At 43.3% G+C, this 24,112-nt stretch overlaps 1 protein-coding gene across 1 annotated transcript in view; it reads right to left on the reverse strand.

Moving 5' to 3' along the window:
- SPAG17 (sperm associated antigen 17) overlaps positions 1 to 24,112 on the reverse strand; it is a 1,802,643-nt gene that overhangs the window by 373,078 nt on the left and 1,405,453 nt on the right. The window contains exon 36 of the mRNA XM_085620708.1: positions 2,997 to 3,127. Within this exon, the coding sequence (XP_085476834.1) occupies positions 2,997 to 3,127 (131 nt within the window). The remainder of the gene's footprint in view (positions 1 to 2,996; positions 3,128 to 24,112) is intronic.

The following is a 24,112-nucleotide window of genomic DNA, read 5'->3' on the forward strand; positions in this document are numbered from 1 at the left end:
CCTTATATACACTCTGTATACACACGTGGATAAATGGAACTGAAAAGCCAGCCCTCAGAGTAGCAGACAATATAGTATCGAGAGAGATAGCGCCCCTTCAACGACTCACCTTGGGGATTCAGCATCAAGATAAGGTCGCCTGCTGAGAGTATCCTGACGTGCTGGTATTACGTAATCAAATCTACAAGAAAATGACACCCTGCTAGTAGCAAGCACTTAGACAACACTTGGCCTAGATGGTCAAGATGAATAAAATAAGCCACGCCCCTGAAAATGACCCAACAAGGGACCCGCTGGAATAACTCTCCACAAGACATATGAGGCAGACAAAGGCCCGTAGAGACATGGCTAGTTCTCGAAGAACAATGAAACACCAGATCAAAGGATCCCTTAAAAGACTATAAGGTACAGAACGTAACAACTGCCAGGTAGAGAAAGGAAACTGCCTCCAAGGAACAGAGAACATTTGGCCTCCAGACAGGAAGTGTATGACTATCAAAGAAAAGGAAAAAACAGAGGGTCCTCAAAGCGAAGGATCAAAAACGAACCATCCGCTCTGAAAAAATACAAATCTTTCCAACCATGTAAGGTATGGCCGTAAAAAACTGAAAGATATCTATTCAGACACTGCAACCAGTGCTTAATTTGAGCCGGAGGTTTCCGGTGCTAAGCACCAGCACTTGATTTTCAACACGGGCACTTATCACAGTCTGCCACAAGAACAAAAAAGGTGTTTTTTAATTCAATATACAGAACAAATTACTATTACCTGCCGCCAACGCCATTCTTATAGCTTTGGGGTCCTGGAATAGTCTTGATTGTCACATTTGCAGAAGTGTGATAGTTAGGAGTTGAGTTGGTTCTGTCGTTGGCAGCCACGGCAGGGTCGATGGAAGGTGCAAGCGGCAGTGACCTCCTGACGAGGGTCCTGGCACTTACTTTTTTACAAATTAAGCACTGACTGCATCTCAAAAGGAGAGCTCACGGGACAACCATGTTCCAAAAGTGAACATAAGAATAAAAATCCCCTCAAAATGGAGGAAACAAAGACTGTAACTATTCAGAAGGACACACGTCAGACACCCTGAGCTTGCCAGACGTCCTCCAGTAAAAAGAAGTACACGGCCATGGAAAAAACTCAACACATATCAAAAGTGGCATGATCCTCTCACCAGGAATCATAACCTAAATCTAAAAATTAACGATCGCAAAAGCAATCTGTGCACAACCTGAAATCTGTGAAAAGTGCGCTACGCTAAAGTAGCGAAAAGGTCTGCACTGGCCCAAACCAGAGACCAAAATTTCCCTGAAGTGGAAATTGAGAGTATTTGCAATCATGAGGGGCTTTGCACCCACGCCGGATCGGAGTCAGCTGATGCCCACCGGTGCCGACCTAAAGACTCAAATGACCCAAATGCCATGAAGGCCATCCATCCCCTGGCGCAGCTGCACGCAGCTTCTTGGGCCCCGCGGGCGCTCCAGTGGAGGGTGGAGAACCACAGATCAGGTGTTGAAAGTTCTAATACTCCCTCATCTGGGCCATCGATGCTCCAGCTCACGGAAAGACAGGGTGGCGTGGGCTGGAGTTGTGAACGGCCTCCTCAACCGGCCAGTGGGAGGAGAAGTGTGAGACTGTCTCCACTCGGAAAAGTCGGGGGTGCCACGACTTCAAACACCTGGACATTTCTGAGGTACCGCGTCCCGGAGAACAGCTCTGGATCCTAGAACAACATCTCGAACCGACCATCATAGGAGAAGTAGAACAAGGCCGCAATGTCTCCGAGGACCGCAGCAGGGGTTCCGCCAGCAACTTCATACGGCTCCAGTCTCTGGCAGGAACCGCAATCTTCGAAGTCGCGGTGCTCCCCCAAACACCACATACAAATGGTATGCAGGTCTCTAACCGAAATCTGTCAAGAACATGTCCCAAAAGGCTTAACGCCCAACGACACTGGGGACAGCCACACTGTCCCCACCGACAAAAGATGCTGAAATGGGCCAGGAAACAATGGCCCGAGGAACCGCTTCTCCGGAACCAGGTGGCAGCGCATAGAAGAAGAAACTGATGTCCGCACGACGGAGGGACTTATATGGCTCAACCGGAGTTGACGTCAACATGGAGCCATACACAAGTTAACGAATCTGCAGCTGGATGTCATCAGCCATCGAAAGAGACCTCCACCATCCTTGGGGCTAAGGAGAGATGAAGTGTGGCGCAGGGGCAAGGGCAGCTGGCTCAGGGGCTCATGGTTCGATCCCCGGCACCGGCGGCAGCTCAGCTCAGCATCACGTGACTCTGGGAATAGCTCACTTAATCTCCCCGATGGCCCCCAGTGCCTTGAGACCCTTAGGGGTGATTAGTTTGCGATTTACAAATACTGGATTTATTTAAACCTTCCATGCAGATCCGCTCCCTCTGCTCTGCTGCTTTTCCAACACCATCCCCCACTCCGGACGTAGAATTATTTTGCCTTTGTACTACTATGCACAGAACTGTGCGGCATAGCTTGATTCATGTTTTTCACGTAAGAATGCAACCACCACACATACACACACACAAACACACACATAGAGGCACATGCAGGTCTGAGTCAGCAAGCAGAGACTTCATACAAAAACCATACAAAGCGCTGTGTGTGACTTCTTGGAGCTTTCCCTGTCTTTGTACAATTATCACAGGTGAAGTAAACTTGTGAATTGGGAAAGTGGCGGAATGGAAGTTGGTTGTGAGTTCAGAGGTGAAACATGCTTGGTGGGTAATGACAGCCTACTCAAAGTGCCTACAGCAACCGATGTGATGACGTAAAGCCCACCCCCTCAATGAAAGTCTTTCTATATGTTGTAAGTGAAGCATTCATATATGAATGAGAGTAAAGTAACTGTTCCTTTGAGAGTTCGATGGTATTGTCTGATCTTTGAGGTGCAGTAGTAAGGGCCCTGAGCTTTGCTATGCATCTAGGTGTACATACGCCATGCTCGGAGTGATGCATGCCCACCTGGTTGTTCTGGTGCCGGCTCTTCGATCACAGCAGTGGTGGGGTCGCTGTAGCAGAGCGTCAGGTATTCGTCCACCTCCGTGTCGCGAAGAAGCTCTGTGCCCGATCCATCAGCGTTGATGATAAACAACCTGAGGAGCAAGTTCACAAAGGACACATGATGAACATCTGGAACTGGTGAAGGACACATCAGAACAGACAGTCATGGCCCTTCCTCCTCTCAGGCTCGTGACACGGGTCTTTATGAGGTCGATTGATACCTGCAAATGGACTGTGATAACATTCTCATGCTATGTGGCGTGGGTCGCGGAGGAGGGAAGCCGTACAATCACATCTCTGCTTGCCTTGGGCCCTGGTACTTGGTCTGCTTCGGTCACTTGTGCATCCCCAGGGCTCCTGGAGGGGGAAGCTTTTTGGGAATGGGATCAGACATCATTAAAGGAGTCTCTGTGTTCACTCAGGCTCCTAGTCCTGGATTCTACCCTATTACCTCCTTACTAGTTGGACCTCAGGCAGCCATGTTGGAGTGCCGGAAACAGCTTCTTCATCTATCGCATCACTCTATAAGGACCACAGTGAACACTGATGTCCGAGCCAGTCAGTGTGCCAACCGCACATCTGCACCTGGGCACCGTGTCATTACCTTCAAGAGCAGCTTGAATGCATGGCAGCAGCGGACACGAACAAAGGGCGTCAATTGTGAGCAGACACTAATCCAGGACAAAGAACGTTAAAAACACCATCAAATTAATTTAATCTCATTCGTCTGTCCTGTGACCTCAAATTCCCAGCCAACGACACATTTTCTAAAACAAGAGGAATAACATGGGATGGACACGATTGGAAAGGAAGAATTCCATCAAATGTGTTGGCAAGAACCTCTGAGTAAAACTAAACAAAGTAATAATGGCAACAGTAAGAGTAGAAAAGAGCCCACTTACCTGGCGTACGTCACTCCTGCACTGGCATGGACTGGTGCAATGACACCAATGCCACCACGTCTCCAGTATTACTCGCTCACTGTCTATACCGGTCCTTTCAGGAGCAGATCTGTGAGGTTGCCAGCCCCAAGTATTGAGACACCTCTCCATCTTTAAATGTTTACCTTTAATGCTGCTTTGTCAGAATTCCTCCTACCCTAAGAGAAGAAGTGGTGAGAAGATGTATGGAAAGATACCAGACCCGTGTGAGGTGTTAAGAGTGGCCTGGCATTGGGAGCATGAAGGCCGTCCTCTGCTGAAGAAGAAAGAAGCCTCTAAGGAAAATACTAGAAGGGAAATGCCCTTATTTGTAAGCAAATTCAGGATCAACGACGTGTGCTTTCTGACCGTGACACTTTAGGGTCTTGGTAAAAGGTTGTGTACAGCTCTAAAGAAGAGTGAGCTTAGAGTTCACAAACTTTATTTGCTAACGCATGGCGGCAGCACAGACAGACTACTCCAGTTTCAGGTCCCACTGGGGAGGCTGGTCTCCCACCTGTAAGAAGCAGGAAGCATTCACAGTGGCCCCCTTTCAAACCTGAAAAGGTTTAAACCACACCTAGAATGCAGGGTAGGGCACACTTCTGGAGGCTTGTACAGGAGAACTGTATGTCTTACAGGGATTCACCCAGATCCCCTTTTGCAAACTGTCCTGGGCGTGGGATTATACTGTCACTGGAACAACATTCCACTGAGATCTGTGGAATATTATGGAGCTGGACATATGACTCCTAAAGGAGAGTATTCCAGAGAGACTGTGATGGTCAAAGGAGGCCACTTAGCATCCAGCTACCGAAGTTCAAAGATGGAATTAATGGGTGAAGACAGAAGGTCTGATTTCAAGACTAAACCTCAACTTGGAGCTATGGAGGTCCATGGGAAACCAGAAGTACCGGCCCACACCAGGGCTCTGATGGACACAGGGCACAGGCATCAACTCTTCAATATCTCCAGACCACTGACCTGCAGATGGAGGGTTGAAAATGTGTCTAGATCAAAAACAAGTTACTTACCTGTCCACTGTGGGTATCCAGTATTGATATCTTTCATAGATTCACATGCATGAATCTTGAATCTACCCCGTCGTCATGGTGGGAGTCCCACGGTAACAGTAGAAATAGTAGTACTGAACGCATTACTATAGACTTCATTAGAAACAAAAAATTAATTAAGCAACCTTTCAATCTCCTTTTATAACATCCAAAGTCCAGCCAATCACAGTTGAGACTTCAGAGTAACCCTCTCCACAGAGCCACCACACCTCAGATTTTGAGCACAAGTGTGTGTGTGTATATATTATCTACTGGCGGTCGCCAGTAGATAGTTATAGTTAGGACCGAGTTCCCATAGGAAATCTGAAAATTCTATTTTGAATAACTTTGGCGCCGGTTGACTTATCTTCGTGAAATTTTCAAAACTAATGGGACGCTCCGCTCAGCTCCTACCCTGAAAGTCTCGGGGTGATTCGTCAAGCGGGGGCTGAGAAAAAAGGGGGTCCCAAAACGCGTTTTCCCCATGCATTTTCCCGTAGGACCTTTAGTCGAAGGTACAGCCCGAACGGCTGAACAGAATTACATGAAATTTGGCAAAGAGGTAGTCCTCAGGTCAGGCATGTGCCTTTTGCATATATGGTGTCAATCTGTTCAGTAGTTCCTGAGAAAATTGCAGTTAAAAGTACATAAATATCTATATGCGTGCACCGTGCGCGCACGCACACCAAATGTCCGCGAGCGTAATTCTGATTGGTGGTTAGATGTCAGTCAACATTCCAATCGGTCGAAATCAGGAAGTGTCGGACGCCATTTAGTGTGTGACAGTGAAAAAGAAAGGTGGAGAACGTGTAAAAGGGGCAGGGTAGAGAGTTCCTGACACCCTAGCCTTTGTCAGGGGGTCCCTGAAGGACCCCGGAGGGTGAAAAAAACATTGTATTTTTTTTTAAAAATCGCGGGGTGCGCGCACGTTGCGCGCACCCCCCAGCCGCCATTTTGAGTTTTAGAGGCAGAAGAGAGCTAAAAACACAAGTGGAGAACGTGAAAAGGGAGCAGGGTAGAGAGTCCCTGACCCCCTAGGCCTTCTCAGGGGGACCATGAAAGACCCCTAAGGTCCACCCCCAAAAAAAATTTTTTTTATAAATATGCGTCGTGCGCGACGGTGCGCGCACGGAGGCAAAAACGTTATTAAAAAAAATAGAATTAAAAATCAAGTTTAAGTGTTTAGATGTTGGTTGGCTCTAAAAAGAGCCGTTGTGTTCATTGAGTGTTTTTTTGTACCTACAAGTAAGTACCGATGCAGAGTCTAAAGTTCAAGATGAAGACTCTGTTCCCTTCATCTGTGAAATGAACACCGTCTCCTCTATAAATGTCTTGCATGTTGTAACGCAAGTTGTTGTGGTATATAGAACCCATACCATAGTCTCTGAGGAAAGCAGAAACAGACTTATTGACGTGCTTTTTTGCTTTCTCAAACTGCGGACAATATTGGTTGGACCAGTTCCACTTTTGCCTTTGGCATATATTAGAATATACAAAGGTAGTTTGTGGAAAAAGTGACATCAATTGCACAAAGGTTCCGGGGTCTCTGGTTGGCGCAGGTATGCACTTACGACAAGCAGGGACCCTTTCCACTAAGTCAGGGCAAAGGATCACCTCTTTAAAAATAACCCCGGCTCACCCTCTAGGTAACGTGGCGCGAGCAGTCAGGCTAAATTTCCAGAGGGCATATAGGTTAAGCGTTCAGGTTGTCCCACACGATAATCACCTCCCCACCACACAAAGACACAAGGCTGTATTACTGTAAAAATATAGGTCTTTATATAAAAGGTTTGCTTTTAGGCAGGTTGCACAAATACAGTTCTCTTGGTAAAGGTACGTTCCAGTTACTTTTATGGGCTTAAGGGCAATCCACAGGTCTTTAAATGCCGCAGTTCAATGTAAAATAAGGTCTTTTGGCTGGTTGTGCGCTTCATAGCGCTTTAAATCCGCTCTTGGGGGTTATTCTGGTGCCCCGTGCCGTTACCCACGCTTCTCGCGTGAGGTACGCTTTGCCAGGCCTTAAGCCAGACGGGCCGTACTGGCTGGGACGCTCCGAACGTACGTTGGGCTTCGAATGCTGAATCTCACGCTTCACGCGTGAGCGCGGCTTATGCTCTTCAATACTGTACGGTCCGTACAGTCCCAGACACGCGCCGTACCCAGGCAGCAGCGCTTGTACGGTACGAACCCTCGCAGCGCGAACCCACGCCACACCACAAGGTCCTCACCGCAGGTACGTCTCAAGGAGGGTATGTCACGGGGGAAGTAGGTTGCAATTTTGGAAACTTGGGAAGCAAGTACGGCTCAAACCAACGGGCCGGACTTCGAGGCTTCACAGCTCAGTACGGTTCGAACAGAGTTGGGCACGGGCCGTACCAGGGCACAAAGCACAAAATCCTGCACCAGTAGAACCGCACCGCACCAAGGCAGGGACGCACAGTACAAAGCAGGTACGGACCGTACCTCAGCACACTTGGGCAAAATACCTTTGATCTTTCACGGCAAGTGTTCGCGGCGGCCTGCAGAAGTCAGCCACGAGTGTCCCACGTCGCGTCTTGGTCACGGCTCCTCCGTGGACGTGGAGGCTTCGTGGGGGCACTCCTTAGTTCCACAGCACACCAGCGAGGGTAGAGGCAAGAGGGGCAGCCTGGGCGGCTTCGTCCGGTTGGGGCGAACAGTACACCCGGTCCTCACGGTGATTTCTGCAGCCCGGGGGGGTCGCAGAACTCGATGTTCAGACAGAGATCTCCTCCTCACTTTGCGAGCGACGGCTCACGGGGGTAGTTGCTCACTTTGTTCAGGCTGGTGGGCCCTCACGATGTTTACAGTCACTTCCAGCTGCAGATGGTCGCGTTGTTTAGGGAGATCAAGGCACAAGGTTCTCCGGGGTCAGCAGTGCAAAATCGCCCACGGCAGTCTCTTCTTCTTCAAAGGGGGGGGGGAGCGCCCAATGTTCCTGGGGCGCAGTTCAGGAGGCAAGTTCTCTAGCAAGCCCTTGGAGATAGGTCAGCACAAGTTGAAGCAAAGTCCTTTCATTAAGTTCTTTTCCTCTCCTTCAGGCAGACAGGCACCCACTGCAGGCCAGTCTCTCAGGCAGAGAGACAGTACTCCTCCTTCAGCTTCTCCAGGTCCTTCTCCTTCAGGCAGAGGTTCGTCGTAGTGCAAACAGGATCTGATTTCTTAGGAGCCAGGCTCCTACTTTTATACACCAATTCTTTTGTTCTTTGTCGCCAGGGGGCCTGGGCCTGGCTCAGTCCAGTTCTGGAGCACTTTGTTGTGGTGACTCTGCTCTTTCCTTTCAGCAGCAGGGCAGAGACATCAGCCACTCCACAGGGGGCGGAGCCGGCATTGTGGTGGCAGGGCACAGGTCTATTCAAGAGTCAAGGTGTACTCCTCCCACCCATCCTGGTGTAATCTCTCAACCCACCACCTGGCAGCCAGCCTGTCTCCTGGAATTCCCCAGCCCTGCTCCTTACTGTTGCTAGGCAGAACACATACACACACACACACACGCACACACAGCAGAAGTGGACTGAAATGGCCAGGTCAGTAAATACTAACTTTCTAAAAGTAGTATTTACAAACACAGGATATTAAAATAAACTTTACTAAAAGAAATATTTTATTATTCTGAGTTCAGGCATACTAAACATGACTTCCTACCATGCTCTATGAGTCCACTGGGATTACAGCGTGTAGTAATTCCAGCAGCCCATTCTGGCCTATGGAGAGCAGGTAGCCTTCAATAGTGAAAAACGAAAATGGCTGTAATTCACTATTAAGACATGCCACACACATCAGGGCATGTCCTACCTTATGCCTACAATGCACCCTGCCCTGGGGCCTACTAGAGGGGTGGCTAACATGTAGTTAAGGGAAGGTTTAGGGACTGGCAAGTGGGGGCACTTGCGCAGTCAGCGCGACAGTACCAGACTGCACACAGGTTCTGCAGTGGCAGACCCTAGACATATTTTACTAGGCCGCTTCTGTGGGTGGCACAACCAGTGCTGCAGGCCCACCAGCGGTATTTGTATTTACAAGCCCTGGCACTCCTGGTGCACTTTACTAGGGGCTGACAGTAAACCAAATGACCCAATCATGGACACCAATCAATGTATACATTTTTAAAAGGGAGCACTTGCACTGTGGCACTGATCAGCAGTGTCACAGTGCTCTGAGCAGCTAACACCAACAAAACACAATGAGGCACATCAGCAAAAAGTGGAAGGGAAACTCACGCCAAGGTGCCAGGTCTAACAACAATTATAAGGTCAGGCTGTGGGAGATGTAGAAAGGATTTCACCAAAGGCATTAATTGGTGCCACTTTAACCCTCTCTGACCAATCCATTTAATGTCTACATTTGGCAAAGCAAGGTCTTTCACAATACCTCTTTTTTCTGCATACTTTTCACTCCAGTAGACATAGCTATGGCCTACAATCCACACTGTGAACATCTTTCAAGGAGATCTGGATGCACTCAGAAGGTGTCTTTCAGTAGAATGGCAGTATGAAAAGAAAGATAGTTGTAAAATGGAGGCTTACATACTTTTTTTTAATAAAAAGAACTCATTGGCTGTTTCAGACCATTCAACACTAAAAACTAGGCTGTATCTTTAAATTTTTAAAAGCATGTTTTGTATTGGTTCAGAAAAATGTGTTCCCACAGAAGATTACTTTGGATTTGCTGTTAGGTTTGAAAAGTCAGGCACTCTTGCTCTTTGGATTAGAAACATTGTGTGCTGAACTTCTGACCTCTCTGCTCACACCAGTGTTCCATGATCTGTTGCTATGCTAGCAGGCAGAAGTCATGTTGGGGGTAGGAATCATTTGGAAAGGGTTGAAACTTGCAACCAATAGAAATGTGTGTTTCCATTTAAAAAAATGTGGGAAGCAATGTGATTTGAAGTTAACATGTATATGTGTGAAAAAAGAGAGGGAAATGTTGCCATTTAGTGGTTGTGGTGAGAGGAGTACAGCTCAGAGATTCTGGCTCTGATAATCTGCTGTGTGAGTGGCACATTTCTTTCTCAACTAACTACTTTTAAAGGTGAGTTATGAATTTGAGAGGGGATGTGTGTGGTGTATTTTGATATAAATAATAGAAATTTGTTTCTTCTTTTAAAGTTGTGTTTTACTTTTTATGTTTTGGAAGATATTTAACTACCTTGAACTTGTAAGATATTATGGAGTATGTCTTCACCATAAGTTAAGGTGTACTGGTATCACCCAGGAATACTGTTTTGTGCCTAGAATCACATCATGAGTCTGTGTGCACACAGGAATTGTTGTCAGAGATTTAATTCATGTCGCTCTTGTTCTGTAAGACTTGCACTCGTAGGAAAGGGGCAGCTTGTTTTCTTGAACTGTGATGGTTAGCATTCAGCAAAAATCACTATCTCACAGATGAGAGGCAAATGCTAACACATTTGAAAACAACAGGGTAGATTTTCCTTCCACTCCTGCAATGGGTGAGGTAGTTCCTACATGTTCAAAACTCCAATTAACCCTTACCACAGGTGATCTTACATACATCTCTGCAGTCTTCATGCAGTTGTGCAAGCGTCCATGCAGATCTGTCTTGCACCTGACAAATACACAGTCTCCAGAAACACACTCTTAGCACACAGGCAGCTGCTTCTCCTGCACTCACATGCTTACTATTCAGCATTGTGTGGTATTTCAGATAGCAGTGTGTAACGCTAACACATTCAACATCACCAAGGCTCATTTCCTTTGCTCTAGTCTAATCACTCACCCAGGTTCCACATGCTCATGGTCTCAAGTAGCTGTTAGGACATGTGCTCTTTTCTGTCTCTCTAAACTATAAGGAAAAAGTGTCAGGCTGTTACAGTAATTATCACTTGCTCTACCACAGTAGTAAATGTGATTTGAAATTGCCAATCAAATATCGTTTTCTGCCTTTGAATCACACCATGAGTCTGTGTGCACACAGGAATTGTTGTCAGAGATTTAATTCATGTTGCTCTTGTTCTGTAAGACTTGCACTCGTAGGAAAGGGGCAGATTGTTTTCTTGAACTGTGATGGTTAGCATTCAGCACAAATCACCATCTCACAGATGAGAGGCAAATGCTAACACATTTGAAAACAACAGGGTAGATTTTCCTTGCAGTACTGTAATGAGTGAGGTAGTTCCTACATGTTCATAAGCCAAATTAACCCTTACCACATGTGCTCTTTCATACATCTCTGCAGTCTTCATTCAGTTGTGCAAGGGTCCATGCAGATCTCTCTTGCACCTGACAATACACAGTCTCCAGAAACACACTCTTAGCACACAGGCAGCTGCTTCTCCTGCATTCCCATGCTTACTATTCAGCACTGTGTGGTATTTCAGATAGCAGTGTGTAACACTAACACATTCAACATCACCAAGGCTCATTTCCTTTGCTCTAGTTTAATCACTCACCCAGGTTCCACATGCTCATGGTCTCAACTAGCTGTTTGGACATGTGCTCTTTTCTGCCTCTCTAAACTATAAGGAAAATGTGTCAGGCTGTTACAGTAATTATCACTTGCTCTACCACAGTAGTAATTGTGCTTTGAAATTGCCAATCAAATATTGTTTTCTGCCTAGAATCACACCATGAGTCTGTCTGCACACAGGAATTGTTGTCAGAGATTTAATTTGTGTTGCTCTTGTTCTGTAAGACTTGCACTCGTAGGAAAGGGGCAGCTCATATAATAGGATTTGAAAGGCTAAAAAAAAAGATAGTAATATATTTAAATTACATAAAGGTATTTTTTTTTGTTTCCTTTAGGTATTGCTGAACAACACTGAAATAAATTAAACATGCCTATAAAATCAAGAAAGAGAAAAGAACAGCAAAAACATCTATATTTGAAGACAACTGGACAACAGAAATTAGTTGAAGAACCTCATATTGGAAAAAAGAAAAAGTCTTCTGGTAAGCAGACTAAGGATTTTTTTTAAAATATCCTCAAACATAGAAAAAATGTACAAAGTATATCCACTGCAAATAGTGTTTCAAGAAGAAAACAACAAGACAATAGAAAGAAAATACTAAATGCTAATGTACAATCAGAAGCAAGAAAGAAAAACAGAATTTCAAAACATTCGTAAAAAAATGTTTCAGAGAAGAGTGGTGTTCAATTTGCTAAAGGATGTGAAAAAATATAGGAAGAAAGCAATATTTTATAAGAAAAAGAAACATATTGAATCAATTGTTGCACAGGCTTTGGAATTAAAAAGAAAACTATTCATTTTAATTTTGAACAGGATCCGTACATTAGATAAAATAGTCAATGTAATGAAGTCAAAAAGCAAAAGGAAAAGAGTGGTGAAAAAAAATAACTTTTGTAATGTGTTCTTAGGAGAATGGAAGCATAGTTCAAGTACTGAACCATTTTTTAATGAAGAGAGTTATCTTCAAAGTAATAGTTTGCTGCATGCAGTTGACACCAGTAGTCGACGTTATGAAGTTAAAGATGGTTGTGTAATGGAAAAGGAGAAAATGGTTCCAAGAAATGAGGAAGAAGTGTTAGCTGATGAGGTTATGGGGAAACGTCCTAAAGCCCCAGTGTACACTTGGAATTGTAGTAGTATTTGTACTGTACGACAAGAATCTATTGATAAATTACGTGACTTTCTAAGAGAATATAATAAAAAAAGTGTTAAACAGAAGATTAAGGTGCTTCAAAGACTAGATCCATGCAGAGTGAGAAAGAATACTGGTTTGCAAGGACATTCTCTGGCTTGTCTTTCTAGGAAAGTTTGTCAAAGTGTTTTTCACCATCTTAGGATGCTGGCAGTAAATCATACTGAAATGAGAAAGTTTGTGAGAAGATTGTATTTTGCTAAAAGTCCAGCACTAAAGTTAAATGAGTTGAATAGTGCTCTGTTGCGTGGATCTGTATCACATGTAGAGAAGGTTACTGATGATATTCAGTTTTGTTACTTTGGTCCAGAACATGAAAGTGCAGGAAATGACACAGTTATTGAAGAAAATGTGGAAGAGAATGTAGAACCCACTGTTAGTAAAAATTTTGAAGATCAAATGACAAAATTTACTGTCATCTCTAATGAAAGACCAAATATTACTTGTATTTGTTGCCGGAGAAGCCATTATAAAACTCAAACAAGGAATGTTGATCTCTATAAAAAAAGTGAAAAAGAAAATAATTATGAGTGGAAGGATTTTGCTACATATTTGTTTCTGGAAAATTGTTTTGATTTGGGTGAAGATCAGCGTATTTGTAAATACTGTTATAACAAGTTAGAAGAAAAAAAAATGCCAGCTAGAGCTGTACATAATAATTTAGAATTGGTTGATATTCCTGCAGAACTTAGTGATTTAAATACGTATGAGTCTATACTCATTCAATGTGTCCATCCGTTTCAGACTATAGTTCATATGGAGCCCAAAACAGGTAAATTACCTCCTTCAGATTTACAAAGAAGTTTAAAAGGAAGAGTTGTCTATTTGCCATTAGATTGGAAAAAAATATTGAAACAATTGATGCAGATAGTTTGGAAACTGAACCATTAGGTATTCTGGTTAAGGGTGTACCTACAAAGAATAAGAAAATTTGCCAGGAGCTAGTAGATGTACGAAAAGTACAAAGAGCAAATTTATATTTGAAAAGAAATAATAAGTACTATGAATCAATTTAAATGGATGAAGATGAAGAAGTTTTACTAGCAGACACAGAAATACCAACTGGGCAAATTGAAAAAGTGGATAAGTCAAAAGAAGAAGAAATGTATGAACACTTCAGCATACATCCTCTTCATTCTAAAGAAGTTATGGGAAACACTATTGATCTATTTCAGATGGAAAAAGCAAAAGGAACTCCTGTGAGTGTATGGGAGGAGAGCTTGGAAGCTCGTTGTTTTCCCCAGCTGTTTCCTACAGGAAAAGGTGGACGATATGATGAACGTCCAGTACAGATTCCTGCTTCTAAGTATCGGACTACAAGATTATATGCAGAAGATCCAAGATTTCGTCAAAGTATTCCTTATTTATTCCATCTTTTATTTGAAAGTGACTTGTCTGCACCATCTTCTGCAGTAAATCACATTTTAAAAACTGGAGTACATCTACATAATGTGTCTGCAAAGGATTTTATGAACAAAGTGCAACAGCGAGATGATCATTTGGAAACTCAATTGATTAATCTGATGGCTTGTCAGCGTGGAACTAATGAATATTGGTACCGACGCCATGGAGAATTGAAATGTATGTTACGGAATTTAGGAACTCCTACATGGTTCCTTACCCTAAGCTGTGCTGAGTACGCTTGGGATGATTTACTGGATTTTCTTCGAGAGGCAAATTCAAATATTGAAAACATCCAATTCAAGACAGCAGGAGAATTGTGCTCATTGGATCCGGTTAATGTTTGCAGATATTTCAATCATAGATTTGAGGCTATGATGTCCTTCATCTGCAATAAAAAAAATCCACCTCTTGGAGAAGTTGTGGATTTCTTTTGGAGAAAAGAGTACCAAGCAAGAGGTGCTCCTCATATTCATATGCTGTTGTGGATCAAGGATGCCCTAAAATTTGGAACAGATTCTGATGATGCAGTTTTATCTTTCATTGAAGAATATGCAACATGTGCTATACCTAAAAGCACAGAAGAAAAAAACTTAAAAGAGCAAGTTTTACGTTTCCAAAGTCATCGGTGTGGAAAATACTGTCGACGAAAGTACAAGAGTAAAGATAAATTCTACACAAAATGTCGATTTGGATTTCCACGACCTGTTCTTTCAAAAGGAAGAGTAAACAGTTTTATGTCAGCTGTGCGACATACCATTACAAGAAAATCTCCGAAAAATACCTACAACCTAAGAAGAAAAGAAGAGTCAAAATATATAAATTACTACAACCCAGTCATTTTATCCATGTGGAATGCTAACATGGATATTCAGTATGTAGCTGACAATTCTATTGCTGTTGCTCGGTATGTCACATCTTACATCACTAAATCTGAGAAAACGGAATTGAAAGAAATGTGGGAAGAGATTTCTCACGAGAAGACTGTCAGTAAAAAGCTATACAGTTTCAGTTTAAAGATGTTATCGCATCGAGAAATTGGGTCATACGAATGCTCAGATAGGTTATCATCTGCAAGTCTGTACTCGAAATCCAGAAGATTAATTTGGGTAAGTTTAGGCCTTGCAGGAATGCGAAATCGGGTACTGAAATCTATTAATACAGCATGAAGGAATAACTATTATATTGACAGGCAAATTGAAAACTAAATTGGATTCTCTACAGAAAAACATATCGAAAACAGCTGGTTTAGAAAAGAATCTTTATGTATGTATGAACTGTCGAGTAATTTTAAGACGTAATTTGAATGTAGAAAAAGGTTTAGTGAATGGAGCTATGGGTAAAGTTGTGGGTTTTGTTAATTACCAGAAAAAAGATGGAATTGAATTTTTAAAAATAAAATTTGATCAGATTGAAGAGGTTAAAGACATTAGTCGTTGTTCAGTTCGTTTTTTGCTTGTGAAAGACTTATATGTACGTAGGAAGCAGTTTCCGTTTTCTCTAGCATATGCTGTAACTATTCACAAATCTCAAGGATTAACTGTAGATAGTGCTTTTGTACACATTGGATCTAGTGTGTTTAAAGAAGGTATGGCATATGTTGCTTTGTCACGAGTGAAAAAATTATCTGGTTTATTCATGATAGACTTTGATGACTCAAAAGTTAGTGCTGATGCAAATTGTGTAAAGGAGTATAGGTGGGACTCCTTTAAGCAGAGGATTTGTCGGACTGACCTGTTTGTGGGACACAGCTTCTGCTAAACTTTTCTGTTGGTGTTTGTTTTGGGTCTTGCCACAGCACCTCGGCGCCTCGTGGTGCAGAGTGAGGAAGCTGCCTTTAAAGGACCCTGTGTGCTTGAGGGGAATTCCATCTGCTATAGGGGTGGAGCGCTGCAGGGACTCGCTTGCCCAGGAGTCCCTGCGTGGCCTCTGACACCTGGTCTGCGCCCCCTGATAGCCCCGCCCCCTGGCCGTCGCTCACTCTATTAAATTGGCCCACCGTCCTGCTGCGCGGGACGCGAGCGGGACGCCGGGCGAAGCCCGGGCAAAGGGCGGGCCCGTTTAAGCCCGTTAAAGACCGGGTAAGACTGGACTGGGCCCCCCCCTCTTATATTTGAACTGTGGACTCTAGTTATATTCCCTTATATACCACGCTAACTCCTAACTGATTTCCTGTAGAACCATCATTCGATAGTCTTTGGTGAAATATATTAATGTTATGATGACTAGGGGTAGCAAATGTAAAACTGCACAGGGGGCAGTGCACGTTACTGGCCCAATCGATCAGTATATTACTAGGGTTAATGAGGCGATAAACCAAGGCATATCACTCCTGGAGCGTAGGGTTTCTCAGGATCTGGCCTTGGCCAAGCGATCATCAATGGGATCTTTAGTGCTAGCTAAGACACCCACTAACTCTCGGGACAACAGGCCCCTAATTGAAGTACGAGCAGAAACACATAGTGTGCCAAATACGGCTGATTTTTTGGCATCTTTGGTACTCTCGGATACGCAACTGAGTGAGGCGCTTGAGAAGACGCCCAAACTTTTTGCGAGCCCGAGGCAGGAGGTCCCCAACACAAAACATTCAAGGGGAAAGAGGGAGGGTGCTATACCAAAACGAAAGAAGCCTAAGGAAGTGAAAAATTGTAAATCTAATAAAGAACTTCCTATCATTTATACGCCAGGAAAAGATGCACCTACACAGAGCGGTCCAATCAATATAGCAACGGATATGATAACCCTCTCTGTGAACCCAGTAAATCTTAATGATCCTGGTAGTCTGGGTGAGGGTTGCAAAGTTTGTGAGGTAAACAACCAACTATTATTCAGATTGGGAGAACTTATCAAAATCTACATGCACCCCATCGAACTATCTCTCTCAAATATTGAAAAGCAGATAGCTTCTATGAATGCAACTTCTAATATTCAGACGGGTGCCGGGTTGGTTAAACCAGGGGGGTCAAAAACAAATAGCAAAAATTCAACGGTGGAGTTGCAAGTCACAAAAATAGCCATTGATGGGTCAAATATAAGAACGAAGCCAACTCCAGCCGCATTGAAGAAGGTCATAGAGCCATTTAAAACCCCAGTCCCTTCTGACAACACGAAAGCTATGCCAGCCAAACCATCAGGGACACAGTATACCAACGATAGGAACAGGGGCGGGAGTGGGCACCCAATACATCTACCACCAGAAGCAAGTCCATATGTTGTAATCATGACCGGAGTTCCCGAGCTAAGTCAAAATGCGGAGGAACCGACATGGTCTTTAAAAAACAAGGTACAGCATTGGCTCACTATTAATAGACCGCTGCCACCTCATTGTAGTAGCAGGATCTTAATGGTGCGCAGGGTACCCTGGATAGGAAACGAGAGGAAAAGGACCCGGGGGGATTGCGTCATAGTCAACTTTGACGACCCCCGTACGGCCGATCACATTTGCTGTTGGGGTATGCGGGCAAAGAATGACGGAATAGAGACAAGAAGGTTCTCTTTTTTCTAGCCCCTCTCTAATCAACATAATGATGCCCCTGATTGGAGCTGGTCACAAGTAAGAAACTGGGATAGAAGAAGGGAGTGGGTTGATTGGTCAGGTCACGGAGGTAGACACGTAGCTCCCTTTGTAGGCTGGAGAGGCATACCAGTCACAAATAGGTTTAGCTGCCTAGAAGCAGTGGACTGACCACTATCGTGTACTGGACATGGCCTTGAGGGCATTGAATATCCTAGTCCCAAACCTTTACAATCTCTGGCTAGCTCTACGACTAATATAAACATAGATACTAGCTATATGACCCCAGTGATGCAGACAATTGACCAAGCAATCTTACAGGTCCCAGCTTTATGTCCCTACCTTATTTCTGAACCAGGGCCTAGTATTGCTCAGTCCCTGTCTTCTATTGAATTCATGCCTCCTGCTGTACTCATGCCTTCTATTGAATGCCTGGGTCCTCAAAATAGCGATGGTCATGATCCTAGGGGCACATTAAAGATTCTTAGTTGGAACCCAGCAGGTATTCACAGGAAATTGTGCTCACCAGAGTGGAATGCTTTAGTGGAGGCACATAAGATCTGTCTGTTCCAGGAGACCTGGAGTTTAGAACCACTCCATCGAGTTGGGTATGCCACATACTCTGTGCCTGGAGTACTCCCTAGAAACGGGAAGGGTCGCCCCTCGGGGGACTTCTCATCTGTGTAAGCATCTCCCTTAACTGCCGTACAATATTTAAGCAGATTAATAGCCCAGATATTCTAGGAATCTCCTTGAGAGGTCCCCGTAGGGGGTGAACCCTCGATTTGTTTAATATTTATGTTAGAGGTACCAAACATGGGTCTATGTCCCCGATAGTGACCATTCTTGAAACAGAGCTCAGAGAAAATACTGTTGGTGCCCAAGTCCTGGTTGCGGGAGACTTTAACTGCACCTATGAGCCTCTCTCAACAGATGATATCTTGGACCTGGGTGAGGATGATGCTAGAAGGGATATTCCAGCCCTAACTATTCCTCCGATCAAAAGATGGTCCCAAAGTGCGATTCAGTTAAATGCTCTAACGTTGCAGTTTGGCCTAAGAGCCACAAATGGTCGTACAAACTCAGACCCCATGGGTGCTGCTACATTTAATAGAGCCAACCACACCTCGAGGATAGATTACATTTTGCTAGATTTTTCACTTTGGGGATTACTACAGGATATGGTAGTTTTACCTACTGTAGAAAGCGATCATAATTCGCTTTCTCTGACTCTTAAAAACCCTTGGCCTAGTAAAACACTCGAAGTGCTCCCTAGGCAAGCTCACAAAATCTCCGTCTCCTCTTGTGGGAGACGCTTGAAGTGGAACAAAGTTTCAGCTGATGAAACTAATCTTAATACTATCGATGAAATGCTTACAACTTCACAAACGGAGTTGGATACTATTGATCCGGCCCCGTCAGCAACTGGAAGGGTTACATCTATTTTTGAGGGTACACTTAGGTCTATTGGGGACGTATTTTTGAAAAAGGTGCGTGTGGGTAGGAACACAGCAACCCGGAATCCAAGGGGCAAGCACGATTGGTACACATCTGCATGCAGGCACGCAAAATCTCTTTTTATTGAGGCTATTAAAGGCAAATCACAAGCCCTGATACAGGGAGCTAGGAAAGAGCATAAGCAAATATTGGCAAGTGCAAAAAAGGAGTGGGAAGAAGAGTACTGGCGTACTTTAAAAGAGGCAAGTTATGGGAAGGATCCAAGGCGTTTCTGGGACACAATCAGAGCCAGAAACAGACCAGATAGCGACCTCATAACATGTAACATTACTAGCCAAGTGTGGGTTAACCACTTTTCTAAATTGTATACTCGCCAATCTGGAAATAACACCACAGTTACACCCAATGATGAACAAGGCTGGGAGGTGGCTCTAGCAAACCCCGACTCCCCAACAAAAAGAGTAGAGTATGCTATTGGTACTATCATGCCCCAAAAGGACTGGGAGGCAGATCCAGTAGACCCCGACTTCTCAATAAAAGAAGTAGAGTATGCCATTAGTACCATCATGCCCCAAAAGGCGGCCGGTCCAGATGGTATTCCCGTGGACTTGCTTCGTTCAGATATCCCGAAATGGGGGAAATGTATTCATTGCCTGCTCATTGCCATCTGCAGGGGTGCACCGATTCCCACATCCTGGAAAGGGGCTGAGGTCGTCCCTATTCTTAAAAAAGGGGCCAGGGATGACCCGTCGAATTATAGACCTATAAGCCTGCTGGATATAACCCAAAAGGTAGTCGGTAAGGTGCTGTTGGTTAGAATATTACAATGGATTAGTGAAAACAACATCCTTTCTGACTACCAGGCAGGATTTAGAGCAGGCACTGGCACTGGCACAATCGAACAAGCCTTTAGATTGATGCTAGTATACTGGAAGGTGGTGGTCATAGGCAAAGGCAGTCTTTATCTCGCGTTTATTGATTTAAAGACTGCCTTTGACCTTGTACCTAGGGAGACTCTCTGGAGAGTCCTTACTGACATGGGGATACCACATTACATTCTATTGCTACTTGTAAGGCTCCATGAGAACAGCTTTTCCCAGATAAGATGGGGTACAGAGGGAGAGAAAACCAGCAGTATCCCGGTAGAGAGAGGGGTTCGCCAGGGATGTGTTCTAGCCCCCACCCTCTTTTCCTTGTATGTCAACGGTGTGGTTGAGCATCTGTTGAAAGATCCTTCAGATGAACCATCCCTGGCGGGGGAGCGTATCCCCACCCTTCTCTTTGCGGATGATACGCTTTTGCTATCTAAATCCCCAATGGGTCTTCAAAAACTACTCAATAACTTCCAGTTTTTTTGTGCAGAACGGGGCCTGGTAATCAATACCGATAAAACAAAATATCTTGTGATGAATCCCCCCAAAAAACCTGTGCGTTCCCCAAAGTTGAACGCCGTACCTTTGGGGAGGGTGGATGTATTTGATTATCTAGGCATCCGTTTGTTGCACAATATGCAGTGGGCTCCTCATTTAGGTAAAATGCTGCTAGCCCACAAGAGGGTAACAGGGGCTCTTCTGAAGGAGCAGCGCTCCTGTGCCATTAGACCTATAGCCCCTGTTATTGAAATCTATGCAGCAAAGGGAGTTAGCTCTGCTCTTTATGGGGCAAAGCTATGAGGTTCATGTAACACTAGTGAATTTTCAAGATCTGAGAGGAAGTTCTGTAGGGCCATCATGTCACTTCCCCAGGGTACTCCCATGATCCCACTAATGCTTGATTTAGGTTGCCGCCCCATTGGTGATTTGGCAAAGTTCCGGCCCTTACTTTTATGGGCCCGGCTGTGGCGAGTCCTGGAGCTTGCCAAATATGCTAAAGGGCTCTCTGAAGTAATGTCATTACCTGGATGGCATAGGATAAAATGGCTGAGAGATATGAAAGCCCTCCTGTATAACTTGGGTCTAAGTGAAGCCTGGGCAAATAGGTCTTCCCCCCCAAAGGCAACACTCAAGAGTTTGTATTGGAACTGTATTTCAACTGCAACAGCGACGGGCCCTTCTTGCCGCACCTCGTATCAGTTCCCAGAAAGAGTAAAATAATTATAGTGCAATCATCCCCATACGCCAGTCGCTGAGTGGCGCTACTGTGCTCCAGATCAATTCAACATAGAAAAATACGAAAGGGGGTGCACAATTTAAATAGTCCAATAGGCCTCAGTGTTGTATCAGAATATCCTCTTGAGTCAGATCTATTAGTTCCTAAAGTCGAACAAGTCTCGAAGGCTTGACATAGTATAGTGTGTAGCCCATACGTAACAATGGTCTCTCTGCCTCCGACTTACTTTTATGGGCCCGGCTGTGGCGAGTCCTGGAGCTTGCCAAATATGCTAAAGGGCTCTCTGAAGTAATGTCATTACCTGGATGGCATAGGATAAAATGGCTGAGAGATATGAAAGCCCTCCTGTATAACTTGGGTCTAAGTGAAGCCTGGGCAAATAGGTCTTCCCCCCCAAGGCAACACTCAAGAGTTTGTATTGGAACTGAATTGTGACCCAACGGAGCATTAACTGCACCTTGGGCAGACTCACGGAGGACTTTCTAAAATTTAAGGATTTGCCGATCCGGGAACTTTACTTAGACATTATTGAGAGACCATTCGACAGGACCCTTTATTTAAAATTTAGGACCGGGACTTTTCCACTGCACGCTTTTACATCTCGGTGGAAACCCCCAGCACAGACCAATTTTGCCCTATTTGCATATCCAGGCAAGAGTCAGTGGCACACTTTCTGTTTGAATGCCAGGAGTATGCAAAACCAAGAAGAAGATGGCTTAAGCAATTGTGCCGTTTGTTAGGAACCAGGCATCACACTGAGGCACTACGTATTTTAATGTCGGACTCTCGCCCACTGTATGTTTGTGCCCTTTCCAAATTTTTATCATGGGCCTGGTGTATTAGAAGCAAAAGGCTTAAAGGAAATGTTTAATCTCTTTTTTAAATAATTATTTATGATGTGTTTCTTTTTGAAAATTAAGACTTTAAGGTTAAATGTAGTCAAATTTCTTCTTTTTTTTCTGTGTTTTTAATGTGAAGCTTTTATGATAAGTTTTTATCGAAATAAAGCCTTTTTGACTGACTGTAAAGGAGTATAATAGATTAAGAAGAAGCTATGCTCCTCATTTAGGTCAGTATCCTGTGTTTGAAAAACGTGTTGTTTGTCGGAAAAGGAGAATTGAGAATATCTGTAATGAGGATGTACAGAAGAGAAAACAAAAGGAGAGTGATGTGATTGCAAGCAAAAAGAAAAAGGACAATGTTGAAGAGGTTGTTGGTTGTCATTTTGAAAATAGTTCTGGTGTCAACTGCTACGCTAATGTAGTGCTGAATGTTGTATTTTATCTTGAAAGTTTGCAAGAGCAGATAATACTAAATCATGAAAAAAGATTTTGTTCTCTGCTGAGTTTCCTTTATGAGAAGCTGAGTAATGATAAAACTAAAATAGAAAGTGCTTCTGATGTTAGAAATCTTTTAGATGTATGTTCTGGATGCACACAGTTTACACAAAATGTCCAGCAAGATGCACAGGAATTCTTAATGTATATGCTTATGGTACTGGAAGATGAAGGGGTAGAAATAGAAAATATGTTTGGTCTCTCTTATAAATGGGAACATAGTTGTGAAAACTGTTTGAACACATGCAGCTCTAATGTTGATTCTGAAAGGTTCATACATTTAACATTACCAGAGAGTAAATCAGTGACTTTTAGTAAATTAGTTAAAGATGCAAATCACAACATGGAATGTTCTCAATGTAAATCAGAAATGTTATCAACGTTATTTTTAAAGAAATATGGACAGTATATAATTTTAATGATGCAACGTTGTAGTGCTGATGGAACAAAATTGGACACTTTAATAAAGAAGTTTACAGGAAATCAATTATCAATATCAGGAAAGACTTTTGTTGCAGTTGCGATAATTTTCCATGATGGACCTTCTATAACTTCTGGTCATTACACAGTTTATCTAAAATGTGAAAAAGGCTGGACACTGTGTAATGATTCTCAATTGATTTTCAAGCAACGTTTGCCTGCAGAATTACCAAATTCCTACTTAAATTTTCTAAAACCAAAATTTTAGATACAAATTGCAGCATCTGAAGAAACCATTATTTCGATTTCATAGGATTACCATTGGATATTTCACCTAAAAAGGATTTAAAAATTACCATTTGGCCTCATGGAAAGGTAAATGTTTCTATTGTGGACTTCTTTGACAGATATTATTTTGGTGTATGTGCTTAAGCAACAAGATTTACAGACGTTATTTATTGCAAATAGTTATTGTTCATAGAAGATATTTTTAATATATATGTTACATTTCTATCAAGGTATGTTTTACTGAGGATAGATTCATGGCTTTTTTAAACAATCTTTCAGATTGTTTATTTTTTTGCCCGCTGTTAAGTGATAAATACAATTGATATCACTATTTTCAGTGAAATTCAATATATTCTGAAAACAGCAAAAAAAGGGCAAAAAATTACTTTGTTAACTATGAAAATATGTGTACTGTATTCTAAAATGTATTGTTAAATATTACTACTTTTTTTCTTTTTTTTCAGATCTAGAAAGAAAATGTAGGAAATTGAATCTTGTAATTAAAAAAAACCATTTATTTCTAATTAAGTTATTTTGTTGGTCAGGTAAGTTTAAAATATCTGTATTTCTCACCCCTTCACTTTCATGCTCCCTTTTCTTCACTTCTCCTCACTCTGCTTTTCTCATTCCCCTTCCCACTCTCTTCTTCCTTTTCTGCTCTTTCGTAACTCCCTCACTCCTTCTCTACTACTCCCCTAGGTTTACTGCCTCCATCACTATTTTTTCAACCATGTTTCTCTCCATGTCTCCATATGTCTCAGTCATTCTAACTGCCTTACTCCTTCTCAGTTCCTTGCTCTCTGTCTCTGTTTCTGTCTCTCTCCCTTTGTCTGTCTTATCCTTAATTTCCTTAACATCTCTGTTTCTACCACTCCTCCTCTCTCCATCACTCATTTTCCATCTATGTTAATTTTTTTACCTTCTCCGTCATTCTCCAT

Source organism: Triturus cristatus, chromosome 8 (genome assembly GCF_964204655.1).
Source record: "Triturus cristatus chromosome 8, aTriCri1.1, whole genome shotgun sequence".
NCBI lineage: Eukaryota > Metazoa > Chordata > Amphibia > Caudata > Salamandridae > Triturus > Triturus cristatus.